Source organism: Petaurus breviceps, unplaced genomic scaffold, assembly GCF_028583685.1.
Source record: "Petaurus breviceps papuanus isolate PSGF00001 unplaced genomic scaffold, PetGlider_PUasm1.0 90925, whole genome shotgun sequence".
Taxonomy (NCBI): Eukaryota; Metazoa; Chordata; class Mammalia; order Diprotodontia; family Petauridae; genus Petaurus; species Petaurus breviceps.
Window position 1 is genome coordinate 16,087,307 of NW_027187380.1, and position 15,155 is coordinate 16,102,461.

General features: G+C 40.3%; 1 protein-coding gene across 5 annotated transcripts in view; it reads left to right on the top strand.

The window, feature by feature from the left end:
• The window catches only part of SLC39A11 (solute carrier family 39 member 11), a 564,681-nt gene that overhangs the window by 467 nt on the left and 549,059 nt on the right, over positions 1–15,155 (top strand). For all 5 annotated transcript variants that reach the window (XM_069076522.1, XM_069076526.1, XM_069076524.1 and 2 more), the window contains exon 2: positions 11,713–11,831. In XM_069076522.1, coding sequence (XP_068932623.1) covers positions 11,724–11,831 — 108 coding nt within the window. In that variant the 5' untranslated portion in view covers positions 11,713–11,723. The remainder of the gene's footprint in view (positions 1–11,712; positions 11,832–15,155) is intronic.

The window sequence follows — 15,155 nt, forward strand, 5'->3', positions numbered from 1 at the left end:
CTCCATTCATTCCCCCTCCGCCGCCGAGGCTGTGAGACGCCTGTGACCCAGGGAGCCCAGGCTGGGGGATGCTTTGCACTCCGCGGTCTTCCCGTCACACCCTCCAGGTGCCCTCAGTCTCCCCCTTGGTTTTAGGGGGATTTTTCTTCCATGCCTTTGCTCAAATCCAAATCATCTTACCCCATTTTCCTTGTTTGGAATAGGGAGTGTGTTGTTGCTCCAAGGGCTAAAGAGCATAAGTCATTTATGGGGAGAAAATATTAGTGATAATGATGAAATAATACTAATGACAGTAATAAATAGCTAACATTTTTTGTAGTACATTGAGATTTGCAAAGCACTTTCCATATACTATCTCATTTGATCCTCACATGGAGAACAGATCCCAAGGCACACGTTTCTCTTCTTTCTTCCCTTTTCCCCAGTAACTTCATGAACACTTTTGAAGTGCACCAACAGGTGAAAAAGAAAGAAACCTTACATATAGCAGAGAACACCTTATGTGTCAGTATAGTACTGTGGGTCTGGGTGTTTGCTGGAAGTAGGAGGTTGTTTTTGGCTTTTCGAAGAGTTTAAGTGGGTGGAGAAAAATCCTGTCTTCAGTTAATTAATCAAGTTTTATATATTAACTACCAGCTTATGAGTAAGTCTGAGCTTGGTTGCATAAGATGCTTTAAATGTGATACATGTTCCTCAGTGTACTAAAACCACCCACTCTCTGTTTTATTTATTTAAAAGGATTCTATTTCATCCATATCAATCTCTCTTTAAAGGAGGGGCCTATTTCCAACCTCTCAGTTCTGGGGATACTGGTATTCTGTCTTTTTATTTGAAATACATCAGGAGAAAAGACACTTCAGAGGAAAAAAAAATAAAACAGTGTGTGTGGGTGGCAGGGGAAGCAGAACTTTATTAAAATATTGAAAGGGAAAAAGTGCCAAACCCTGGGAGACCAGAGCCTTTTGGGGATGTCTTTCTCATTTACATCCTTAGTGGGTTGAGGTAGGTGAAAGCTACCTTGTCATAGGACAATGATGGGAGAGTTTCAGAAGGGTAGTGATGTTGGTGATTGCTATGGTCCCAGAAGACAGGCACTATCTTATATAACCATCTCTTTATATACCACTCCATCAAATACATTTGGCCTTTGGCAAGTATGAAGTACAAATATTTAGGTTATTTTGTGTAACTTCGAAAAGGTATAAATAGTATGAAATCATTCTACTAATCATTGTCTATCATGGCTAGTGAGCAGTAGAAAACAGGCATAGTTTGCCTATTAAGTGCTTTGGATTAACTAAAGCCCTGTCTAGCACCGGGGGGTGAGGGGCAGCTGTACCATCAGCCTCCTCCTCAGCCACTGCAGAGAAGGAGCAGGCAGGAGGACTAAGTAAGGTTCCTCTTCCTGGTCCTTGCAAGGCAACAACACCCTTTTGACTGGATTTTATTACGCATCTGCCACCCACTACTCCTCCTATAGCTAATAAATAATCTCCCACAACCTCTTTCTTTCCCTATATTACTCAAGTCCTGCCACATGGAACAAACTGTCCATAGCTTCCATTCTCCCCATCCTTTTCAACCCTACTCCATCCATGTTATATTCCTATCTTGCCTACACCTTCTGTTGTGTGTTTTTTATTTTTATTTCACAGTGAACAAATTTCCCTTCAATCTGGACCTCTTTCTCTCACATTCTTTCCATCTACTAACCTTTATTGAGCCCCCCTTATGATTTTTTAAAATAAATATTTATTTTCAGTTTTCAGCATTCATTTTCACAAGATTTTTAGTCACAATTTTTCTCCCTGTCTTTCCCCTATCTCCACCCCAGAATAGCAAGCCTCCTGAATACCCCTTCCTCCAATCTGTTCTCTCTTATATCCTCCCCCATCACCTCCCTAACTTTCTAGTAGGGCAAGATGGATTTGTGCCTTTGTATCTTATTTCCCAGTTGCATGTAAAAAACAATTTTTTTAAACATTTGTTTTTAAAACTTTGAGTTCCAGATTTTTTCCCTTCTTCCCTCCTCATCTGCCCCCACTGGGAAGATAAGCAATTCAATATAGGTTGTACATGTGTAGTTACCAAAATCATTTCCATAGTAGTTATATTGTGAAACACTAACTGTATTTCCCTCCATCCTATCTCACCTCCCACTTATTTTATTTTCTCCTTTGACCTGTCCCTTTTCAAAAGTGTTTGCTTCTAACTACCCTTTCCCCCAATTTGCCCTCCTTTGTATCATCCCCACTCTTATCTCCTACCCCCTTGTTTTCCTGTAGAGTAAGATACCCAATAGAGTGTGTATGTTATTCCCCCCATAAGCCAAATTCAATGAAAATAAGGTTGTCCCATTCCCTTTCACCTTCCTGCTCTTCCCCTCCATTGTAACAGTGTTCTTTTGCCTCTTTTATATGAGATAATTTACCCTAATCTATCTCTTCCTTTCACCTCCCCAAAAATTCCTCTCTCACCTCTTAATTTTATTTTTTAGATATCATCCCTTCATATTCAACTCCTCCTGTGCCCTCTGTCTATGTATACATGAACATACATATGCCCATGCTTTCACATATATACACATATACCTTCCTATACATACACACATGTATGTATACATACATATATATACATTCCCTTCAACTATTCTCATAATGAGAAAAATCTTATGAGTTACAATTATCACTTTTCCATGTAGCAATGTAAATAGTTCAACTTTAATAAGTTCCTTATGATTTCTTTTTCCTGTTTACCTTCTTATGCTTCTCTTGCTTCTTGTATTTGAAAATCAGATTTTCTGTTCAGCTCTGGTTTTTTCATCAAGAATGCTTGAAAAGCCTCTATTTCATTGAATGACCATATTTTCCCCTGTAGCATTATACTCACTTTTGCTGGGTAGGATTCTTGGTTTTAACCCCAGCTCCTTTGACCTCCAGAATATCATATTCCAACTCCTTCAGTCCCTTAATTTAGAAGCTGCTAGGTCTTGTGTTATCCTGATTGTGTTTCCACAATACTCAAATTGTTTTTTTTCCTGACTGCTTGCAGTATTTTCTCCTTGACCTGGGAACTCTGGAATTTGGTTATAATATTCCTAGAAGTTTTCTTTTTGGAATCTTTTTCAAGATTGGTGAATTCTTTCAATTTCTATTTTGCCCTCTAGTTCTATAATATCAGGGAAATTTTGCTTGATAATTTCTTTCAAGATGGTGTCTAGGATCTTTTTTTGATCATGGCTTTTAGGTAGTCCAGTAATTTTACAATTCTCTCTCCTGGATTTATTTTCCAAGTCAGTGGTTTTTCCAGTGAGATATTTCACATTGCCTTCTATTTTTTTATTTGTTTGGATCTGTTTTATAGTATCTTGATTTCTCATAAAGTCATTAGCTTCCAATTTTTTCAGTCTAATTTTGAAGGAGTTATTCTCTTCAGTGAGTTTTTGAAATTCCTTTTCCATCTGGAAAATTTTTCTCACTGGCTTTTTGAGTCTCTTTTGCAATTTGAATTAGTCTATTTTTTAAGGTGTTATTTTCTTCAGTGTATTTTTGAGTCTCCTTTAGCAGGCTCTTGACTTGCTTTTCATGATTTTCTTGCATCATTCTCATTTCTCTTCCCAGTTTTTCCTCCACTTCTCTTTTTGATTTTCAGAATCCTTCTTGAGCTTCTCCATGGCCTGTAACCAGTTCATATTTTTCTTGGATTCTTTTGATGCAGGAGTTTTGACTTCACTGTCTTCCTTCCACTCCATGTCTTGATCCTTTCTGTCCCCAAAAAATGAATCTATGGTTTGATTATGTTTCCTGGGCTTGTTCATTTTGCCACTCAATTACCTGACTTTTGAGCTCTTTGCCACGGTAGAACTCTGCTTCCACAGTGGAGAGAGTTTTGTCCCAAATTGCTGGGGTTTTCACAGATGCTGGAGGTATTAGTTGGGCGCCCTCTCTACAGACACCACAAGCTCTGGCTCAGTGGTCACACACCCCAGGACCACCCCCCAAGACCTCGATCCAGATCTAAGCAAGTTAAAGCAAGAGCAATTGCCCTCTGAATGATTGCTTGGTCCCCCTCCAATCTGTAAGTCAGGAGCTTCTGAGGCAGCCAGGCAGCTGTGGCTGCACATCTGCCATGCCTCTGCCACTTTTCTCCCTAAGGACAGGGGCCAGACTGTGCTTTCAGTTCCTCTGTTCCCACAGAGTCCCACACTGACCTTTTACTTTCTTTTTGGCCTTTGTGGGTTGACAAGTCCGGAAACTGCCACAGCTGCTGCTTATTCTCTCTCCTGAAGTCTGTTTGGGGTGCCCTGGGACCTGGGAACCACATGGCTCATGTAGGGCTGTGCTCAGCTCCCAGCCTGGTATGATAGATCCTTCCTGTCATCCTGACAAGCTTTTTTCAGTGGGAACTTTGTTTCTCTTTGTCTCTTTGTGGGTTCTGTAGCTCTAAAGTTTGTTTAGAGTTATTTTTTTACATATATTGGAAGTGACTGAAGTGGGAGCCTGTACCAAGTTTGTGCTTCTACTCAGACATCTTGGCTCCACCCCCTCCATAATTCTTATCCATTCTGTCTAACACTAAGGTGGTACCTTCATTCATAGCTTGGATACTGTAGTCTTGGATGGGGAAGCAGAGACACTCCTTGTCTTCACTGCTGCTTCCTGATACCCTTTTACTTCATTCCTCAGTTACCTCCTTCCTTTCACTTAGATTTTTTCATACAGCGAGATCATGGGGCTGCTGCTTATGGTCTGCAGACCATTCTCCCTCCTTTCTCAGTGAGCTCAGTGTGTAGTTCAGTGTTTTCCTTTTCTTCCCAATGCCTACTTTCATACTAGTGGACTTCACCATCAATATCTCTTAGTCTCTTATCTACTAATTCCTCGTTGTCTTTAAATCCTATCACCCACCCCTTCATTCCACTTCAGTCACACATTGGAACACACTGGTTCAATTCCTTAATCAAAATCTTTGTAACTTCTCTGACCATAGGAAGAAGTCATTCCATTTCTGCCTATGCCTGACCCCTCCTAATCCTATTCTTTGCTCTCATCCCAACCTCTAGTGCCTCCACCCCACAGGACTTTCTCAGACCATTACTTCTGCTCTCATTTTGCTTCCTTTCTAATCTCAACCCTTTAGTTAGCTAGTACAACTCGGCATTGTCCTCTGCTCTTGAATCCTTCTCCCCACCCTGTTTTATCAGTGCTTACCCTTGCCCAATCTCAGTCTTGGATCACTTACCATACTTCTCTCCTACATATAGATTGCTTAACAGAGCTAGAGAAAGTCATATAACTGTCTTAACTGGTACATAACTGGTTGGATGTTACCCAATTTCAATTGGGCTCTCGATGCTGTAAGACAGGTCTATTATTGATGTCATATCTCCCTCTTTACAGAAGCTTTTCCATGAGAGAAATTATTATTAATAGCCAGTGATTTAGGGAGATTCAGATTTCCCCCTTTTTTCTTTCTTCAAGACCTCAGTCTCTAAAGGTTGAGTTAGCCTTCTCTATCAGACCCCACCCAGCCTTACAGGGAATCTCTAGTCTTAGGTGAATTATATTCAGTCAAGCTTGGGTGGAGTTATATATTTTTGTCTGAATTGACCAAGGCGCAGGGGGTGATCTGGGAATAGAGATAGTCTCTGTCCAAGGGTGACTTGATGTCACTCTCAGCCTCTCATTGTAATATTCACTTTCTCATTAATTGTTAACTAATCAGAATTGATTGAATACCTGCTCTTCAAGGGCATATAACTGTAAACCAACTGCCATTGGGGGTCTTTGGTCTAAGAGAGAGATGGCCAAATGACCATCCTTTTGTTGAAATGCTGGCATTGTTAATAAAATGATAAAATTATGTCTCTAGAACCTTTTTAACTGCCATAGCCAAACCTCATCTCTCTTCTTTTTTCCCATTCCTTCCCCTCCTCTTAGCTGAGAGCTTTGCATCTTAAGTTTACTGAGAAAATTGAAACCATTCATCGTAAGTGGCCCCTTTTCTCCTTCTCGTCATCTCAGAATCCCTTGACATCATTTCATAGTCACTCCTCCTTTTCTTGACTCTGACAATGAGGTGGCCCTTACAGGTGCCAAGTCCTCCCTCCCCCCCCCTTTCCTCCGCTTACCTCGGAAGAGCCTCACTCTCGAGGTTAATAACCCCTCCCACCCCCCCCCCCCCCCTCCCCTCCCCCCCCCTTCCCTTCCGTCCCCTTCCCTCCACTTCCCTCCCCTGGCAGTTGGGCTTAAGTGACTTCTCCAAGGTCACACAGCTAGTAAGTGTTAAATGTCTGAGGTCTGATTTGAACTCAGGTCCTCCTGATTCCAAGGCCGGTGCTTTATTCACTGTGCCACCTAGCCACCCCACTTCCATTCTTTCTACCTGTACCCTTGAAACCTTCTCCTCCTATTTTCTTCAGGAAATTGCAAGCTCAATTATCCCCATCTCCAACTTCTGCCTGTCTCTTAGTCCCTTCCATACTCTTCTCGAACATATCTAAACCTTCCGTTTTAAAACAAATCTTTACACTTTACTATCCACCATTTTTTATTGTTGTTCAGTTATGTCTGATTCCTCATGACCCCATTTGGGGTTTTCTTGGCAAAGCTATTGGAGTGATTTGCCATTTCCTTCTCCAGCTCATTTTATAGATGAGGAAACGGAGGCAAACAGGGTTAAGGGTCTTGCCCAGGATCACACTAGTAATCATCTGAGGCCTGATTTGAATTCAGATGTTTCTGACTCCAGGCCTGGCACTCTTCCTAGCTGTCTGTAGCTATCATCCTACATCTCTGCTCTTTTTTGGCCAAACTAGAAGAAGCTGTGTGTACTTATTGCCTCTACTTTGTCTCCTCCCACTTCCCAACCCTTGTGCTTTGGCTTTTGAACTCATCGCTCAACTGAAACTGCTCTCTCCACAATCACCAACAGTCCGTTAATTCCCAGATATGATGGGCCTCATCCTTCTTCACCTGTCTGCTGCATATTATTGACCACCATGGTTTTCTACCTGTCTGACCACTTCTTCAGTGGGTGTTCATTCACAGTATGGCCACCTCATGTAATCCTTCTCTTCAGAGACAGAGCTCAGGCATCACCTTCTTTGTGGAGCCTTTCCTGACCCCCTTTCCCTTATTGCTAGTGTCCTTTCTCCCATACTCTCTTGTATTTTACTACCTTGTATTTACTCTCTTTATTTGTGTTCTTTTTTTTTTTTTTTTTTGTTTTTTAGGGGGGGGGAAGGCAGGGCAGTTGGGGTTAAGTGATTTGCACAAGGTCACACGGCTAGTAAGTGTTAAGTGTCGGAGGCTGGATTTGAACTCAGGTCCTCCTGACTCCAGGACCGGTCCTCTCTTCACTGTGCCACCGAGCCTCCCCTTTATGTGTGTTCTTTACTTACACATATACTCATTTTGTCCCCTGTTAGAGTACAAGCTTTTTGTGAGTAAGGATTATTTCTTTGTATTTGTATCTACAGTGCCTGATACATGGTAGACAGGTCAAGTCAACTGAGCAAGAGTATTTTTTTTTGTTTGTTTTGTTTTGTTTTTAAGCAACTGGGGTTAAGTAACTTGCTCAAGGTTACACGGCCAGTTATTTCTGGGTGTGGTGCTAAATGTCTGAGCCTGGATTCGATCCCCAGGTCATTTCGACACTGGAGCCAGTGCTCTAACTCACTGAGCCACCTGGCCGCCCCTAAGAGTATTTTTTTAAAGAGGTAATTGGGATTAAGTGACTTGCTCAGGGTCATAGAGGTAGTGTCTGAATCCAGATTTGAATTCAGATACTCCTAATTTTAGGACTGGTTTTCTATCCATTGTGCCACTTAGCTGCCCCCAGCCACACCCCCCTCACCTGTTTATAGAACCAGAGTTAAGTGACTCGCTCAGGGTCACCCAGCTATTGTCTGAGGCCAGATTTGAATTCATATACTCCTGATTTTAGGACTGGTCCTCTATCTACTATGCCACCTAGCTGCCTCCAGCCACCCCCTCTCCCCATTTTTAGAGGCAGTCAGGTTGTGACTTGCCTAGGGTCACACAGCTATTAAGTGTAAGAGGCTGGACTTGAGCAAGCCTTTTTTTCTATGCTAAGTATTAACTATCTAAGAAAGATACCTCCTCCCCCCCCCCCCCACCAGTTTAACTTCTGTCCTCAGGGAACTCACAATCTAATAGGCACTTAGAAAATTCTTGTAATAAATACTTGATTTAGAGCACCTTGAGGGCAGATACTGTCTTTTGTCTTTGTATCTTTGACACTTAGTACAGTTCCGGGCACATCTAGGCATTTATTAAATGTTTATTGACTAATGATGGATTGATTAATGACTGATTGATTGGGCAGAAGCAGAAACAAGTGAACCGCTGTCACAGTGATTCAAAGGGTCCAAAAAAGATCCCACTTTTACATGAATTAGCCACACGGTGTCCCTAAAGTCTGGACACATAGGAAATTAATTAACTATGCATATTTTCAAGAAATGAAATGAATGAAATTTTCAACATTTTATTTCATTCGAAGAAATGAGGTTTCATAGGAAGACACGGGAAATCTCATTAATAAATTAAATTAAATTAATCTCATTAATATGGAAAATAGTCCCCAATAGCTGAGGAAAGCTTTTATTTCACATGAAATTGTCATGGCTAAAATTTAAGCTAATTAAATAAATGTTAAAAATTTCATTTCTTGAAAATATGCATAGTTAATAAGATATCTTATGTGTCCAGACTTTAGGGACACCCTGTAGATGGCTTGGATAAAGAATGGATTTGCTTTTTTCCTTGTTTGATCTCCTTCATTTTGAACATGGAGACCTGGTGTGATTCTCCTACTCTGGTTTCTTTCACAGAGGGCTAACTTCAGGCGTTGAGCAGGAGATGGCCTGGAAGCAGGGCAGTGCAGGGACTGTCTTGCCAAGTTCCTGACTTACTTTGCCAGAGGGTACACACTCACACCCTTGCTTTTCATTTTCCCCCTTGGGACAGCTTACAGAGTGCTGGACCTGGCATTAGGAAGACCTGAGTTCAAATCCAGCTGCAGATACTAGCTATGGGCAAGTCACTGAACCTCAGTTTGCCTCACTTTCCCCAACTTCCCACACTTATTGTGAAGATTGATGGAAATAATGTTTGTAAAATGCTTAGCACAGTACCCAGCACTTAATAGATGCTATATAAATGTTTATTCCCACCCCCTTCCTTTTTTTGTGTATGTATAGTTGTAGGATCTGCGGTAGCTGATTTGGAGGAACAAAGCACCCGAGTTCTTGTCCGGCCTTGTGGTGTTGCCTCTAGTTATGTGGACTTTGGAAAGACACATAATGTGAACTGAAAGAGGCCTGTGAGCTGAGTGACGAGGAACAGAACCAGATGTTTGTAAATTAGAGTACATGGCTTTTAAATAAGCATATTTCTCTGCTCTGTAATTTTCCAAAGTTAGGGCAAAGACACTATGTGAGTTTGGCCACCAGTCATTTCTAAACTAAGATTTTAGAATAGGTAAACATTGGAGGAGGTCCCCTGAACAGAGATAAACGAATAACATTATCTTTCTTATGCAAGAGACCTCCTACCTCAGGCAGCTAGTGGCACAGTGGATGGAGCACTGAGCCTAGAGGCAGGAACACTTAAGTTCATTCCCAGCCTCAGGCACTTACTGGCTCTGTGACTCTGGGCAAGACACTTAACCTCTGCCTGCCTCAGTTTCCTCAACTGTAAAATGGTAGCACCTAACTCCCAGTTCTCAGAACAAAATGAGATTATTTGTAAAGGGCTTAGCAAAATGCCTGGCACATAGTAGGCACTTCATAAATGCTCCTTCCTTCCTTCCTTCCTTCCTTCCTTCCTTCCTTCCTTCCTTCCTTCCTTCTTTCCTTCCTTCCTTCCTTCCTTCTTTCCTCCCTTCCCCTTTACAGTGTATATGGCATGTTTGTATATGATTGTTTGCATGTTGTCTTTGCTAGTGAAAATGTGATTTCCTTCAGAGTAGGGACCATCTTTGCCTTTCCTTTATCCCTGGCACTTAAAACAGTTCCAGGAACATCATAAGTGCTTAATAAAGAATTTTTAATGCTCTCTGTGCTTGTATGACCTCATCTTCAGCACTATAGAACTAAATGGGAGTTAGATCAACTGAAGTGTCATTGCCTGGTTTGGCTAACTTACCAGTCCTTCTGACAAGGTAAACCCGATCCATTTGGTGGAGAAACATAAAACTAGAATGACCTTTTGTAGCTAAGAGATTCTTCTTTTTGTGCAATCGCAGTCTTTTTTAGTCTCAGTTTTGTTAGGATCTTTGGAGCCTAAAAGATAAAATACTCATAATATTCAAATGAAAACATTTGGCGACCTTATAGTGGGAGGAAGAAAAAAATATTTTTAAGTGAAATTTAAAAAAAAAGAAGTCTTATATTCCCATGTAAATATAATTTATTAATATTATTTCCTATTAAATATTCTTCATTCAGGTTTATCAGTCAGCCAGCTGGTTTATATTAAGTGCCAGTTAATATGTCAGGCACTGTGCTAAGGACTTTGGGTACACAAGAAGGCAAAAGACAGTTCCTCTTCTCAAGGAACTTCTCTTTTCTAGGCTAAATAGTCCCTGATTCTTTCCTCACAGCTCCCAGTGTCTGTCTATAGATTTTAGAGGCAGCCTGGCATGGTGGGCATCAGAATGACTTGAAGTCAGGAAAACAAGAGCTTAGGTTTCACCTTTGAGACCTGCTGTGGGCTCCTGTGCATCTCTGTGAGCTTTGTATGAAAGATGGGGATGATATTAGTGCCCAACTTGCAGGGCTGTGAGGTTTCAGGGAGATAGTGTGTATAAAAAGCTTTGCAAACATTAAAGTGCCTCATGAATATGAGTTATTTATAATTAATTTCCACTGGTGAACTTCTTGGGACTTTCCAGTTTTCTTTTACGTGTTTGTGTCAGTTTTCAATAACTTCAGGTCTCTTACGGAATAGAGGTGAAGGAATTCTGTCTGTAGTTGATGCTTAACAAATACTTGTTGACTGATGATTGCTTGATTCCAGCAGCTGTGGGCGGGAGAGGGGCAGCTAGGTGGTACAGTGGATAGAGCATCAACCCTGGACTCAGGACGACCTGAGTTCAGATGGGGCTTCAGATCCTAGCTGTATGACCCTGGGTGAGTCACTTGACTCCACTTACTGCAAAAAAAAAATAGGCATTTTAAAAAAGAAATAACAGTTAATAACTATTAAGGTTATTATTTAAAAAACAAGCCTTAGCTGGGCATGGTGACACATACTTGTTATTCTTGTTTCTGGGGATGTCTTGAGTTCTGGAGCTCTGAGCTACAGTAGGATTAAAGCCAACCACATGTCCACATTAAGTCTGGAACCAATAAGGTGATCCCTCAGTATAGGAGTGCCTCCAGGCTGCCTAAGAAGGGTTGTAAAAACAGCAGGTTAAACTTTAGATCATTATGGGAGTAAGGACTGTGAATCACCAGTCTTAAAGCAAACAAAGAAAAACAAAAGCAAAACAAGACAAAACCAAAATAAAAACCAAATCTTACCTGCCTGCCCAACTAAACTAACTAAAGGGCAGCATTAAATGAGAGTATTATGATAACCAAATGTTACTCTGTCTCCTGTAAGCTATGAGAGCTCTCAGTAAATGTTCATGAAATCAGTAATCCAGGTGTGTGATGCTCTTGTCTTTCTTCACTACACACAGGGGCTTTCAGTATGATACAAGGCTACAGTCCTGTGTTCCAAGCCTTGCTAGGGACCTTCTTCACCTGGGGTCTGACAGCAGCTGGGGCAGCCCTGGTTTTCATCTTCACCCGTGGTCAGGTGAGTGGCCTTGTGGTTCTGTGAGTTCATGCATCCTTGTGAGAATGCCAAGTAACTAACCTCCAAATCCTGATTTTGTTGAAAGCAAAATGGTTTTTACAGCTCCCTTAAAGAAAAAAATATGCAGCCTGGTCCTTCTGATAGCTTTCCCCATCCCCATCGTACTACTCCCTGACATGATGCTGGGTCAGTGCTGGGTACAGTGTGGGACTTAGAATGGGGAAGGCCTGAGTTTGAATCCCACACTTAGCTTGGGCTAGTGACCTGGCCAAGTGACTTAACTTCACTCACTTCTCTTTTGTCATTTATAAAAACTTACTTCACTGGGTGGTGGTGAGGGTCAAATTCGATAATGTCTGTAAAAGTGCCTAGCAAACTTTAATGGGATATGTCAGTATCCCTCATTGTTACTTCTTCCTAAGCTAAGAGAACACACGGCAGTCAGCTACAACCTCCAGAAATTGTCCCCCTCTTTCTACCCAACACAAATGCCCATGGAGACCCCATTCAGGAGGTGTAGGGGAGAGGGAATTAAAGTTCATTCAATCTGCTGCTGCTCCCTGATTTCTGTTAGGTGCTCTCCAATTTCTTTCTGCCTCCCAGTGTACAGTAATTTTTGTGGTTGGAGTACAGCATACTGTCTTCTCCTTTTCTGTCCTCCATGTTTCTCATTTTTTTGATTCTCTCCTGAGAAGAACTGGCACATACACAATTGAAAAGCTGATCTAATTCTCTCCCTCACCCCCATCTCCCTTAATGTTCTCAGTCTGCAAGCTCCTAAAGCTTACCATTGTGATGGGTGCCTTGCACTCTCATTGTTTGGCACAGCAGCCTTAGAAATCAAAAGAGAGGAAAATGAATGTGTGATTTAAGTTTTATTTAAACATACTGTGAGAGGGATCTGAAAACTAAAATATGCCTGGGAAGTTGGCAAACTAGGTGCTCATTGTGTTTAGGAAGATTGGAGACTGGTAAAGCAGATATTGATCTCATGGATAAGACTTCTTGAGGCTCAGAACAGAAAAGTCACAGCACATTAATTCACAAGTAAACAAGCATAACAACAACAACAACAACAGCATATTAAAATGGGATTAATCTTTATGTGCTTCAGTTTACCTGTCCTTATAGATAGGGATAATGATACATGCACTACTTATTTTCATAGTACTGGGTTCCAACCCTCTCTCAGACAATTTAAAAATATTCTTTATGGATTTTGTTCTTATATTACATTTATTTCCAAATATATCTTTCCCCCTCTCATCTAGCTACCTATCATAACAAAGATTAAAAATTGTGTTTTGCTTAGGAATGCTTATTTGTTATGACGATTTTATTTTTCTTTTCATTTTTCCAAATGGGGGTTAAGATGGGAGGGAGAGAAAATAGATTTTTGTTAATTGAAAAAAGTAAAATTAAATTTAAAAGAGGAAAGAATGAAAAAAAGAGTTTAGCAAAACCAACCAACATGTCAACCAGATGTGATGGTATACATGTAACATTCTGTGCCCATAACCCCACACTTCTGCAGTGATGAAAGGAAGATGCAACCTTACTCAGGTTCCTTCTTTTTATTGTAGTCATTGTTGGTTTCCTGGTTCTGGTTGCTTCATTCTACACCAGTTCATGTCTTCCATGCTTCTCTGATTTCTTCATCTTTTTCATTTCTTACAACCTGGTAATATTCCATTATATTAGTGTATCAACAATTTGTTTAGCCATTTTTCAGATCATTGGTACCTACTTTGTTAACACAAAGTGTGTTGCTGTAAATATTTTAGTATATGTGGGACCTTTCTTGTTGTCTTTCTTCCCCTTTGGAGTACATGCCTAACTGTGAGATCTCTAAGTTAAAAGGAATGGACAAGTTTGTCTTTTTTAAAACCATAATTCTGCTTTCCAGAGTGATTGGACCAATTCATAGCAATGCCAACATCATTGATGATTTCCATCTCTTGTCATTTTTGTCAGTTTTACATATATGACAAGAAACCTCAGAGTTTTTTTGATTTGCCCTTTTCATATTATTATTGTTTTGAAACATTTTTTCATATGGTTGTTGATAGTTTGTAATTCTTCTGAGAACTGTTTGTATATATTAATTACTTATTGATTGGAAGATGGCTATTAACCATATTTATATTCATTCCCTATATATCTTGGACCCTTATCATGGGTGTTTGATAGGAATATTTTTTCCCAGTTGACTATTTCCCACCTTATTATCCTAGTTGCATTGATCCTGTTATAGTACACAAGCTGAGGTTCAAAATTACATATCCATCTATCTATCTGTCTGTCTGTCTGTCCATCTATCTATTCTCTCTCTGTATGTATGTGTGTATACATATTTATGATCTTTGTCTCTTGTTTGGCTAAGAATTCTCTTCTAGTCCATAGTTGTAAAAGGTAACCAATGTTATTCTTTTGTAAATATTTTTTGGTATGATCTTTTATAAAGCAGGTTGTGTGTGTATTCCTTTTGAGTTTATTGTGGTATGTAGTTTAACATGTTGACTTAAACCTGTATATATATATGTATGTGTGTATTTTTTTCCCCCTTTTTGGCCAGTTTGCTTTCTTGTTTTCCCTGTAGCTCTTTCCAGAAGGGGTGTACTTCCCCACTACTAGCTTATATTCTTGGCTTTATTGAGTGCCAGGTTGAGTTTAGTTTTTTCTGATTCTTGTTAATCCAGTCTATTCCACTGATCTACTTTTCTGTTTTTTAAAACACTAGAAGGTAATTTTGATGATTTTTTTGGGAGGGAGTCTAGGTGATTACTGCTTTATTATTTGAGGTCTGGATGTACAATTTTCCTATAATTCCTCTCTTAAAATTTCCCTTGATATTCTAGCTGTTTTGTTCCTCTGAATGAAATTAGATATTTATTTATTTTTTCTATCTCTGTAAAGTACCCCCATTGGTAGTTTGGTATAGCTTTAACTGTAAATTAATTTAGGTAATAACATTTTTTATTACATTGATGGCCCAACTGTGAGCAATCAGCATCTCTTTAATTATGTGTCATTCTTTAAAGTAATAGTATTTTGAATTTTCCATTGCACAAGTGTTTCCTTCAGATGCCATTGAAACTTTTGCTTTTCAAGCCTTCCTCACCTCAAGCTGGCCCAGAGATAAAGAAAGAGGGGGAACACCAGGGCAATAACAGAAGCAGCCTGGCAAGTGGGCCTGAAAAAGGGAGCTGCTGCCTTGGTCTGAAGCCCCATGATGCAGCTCATCCCTTTGAAAAGATGGTGTTCTTGTTAGGCTGTGCTTGGAGGATAGGGGGATGATTTTACCTACAGACTTTATGATATATG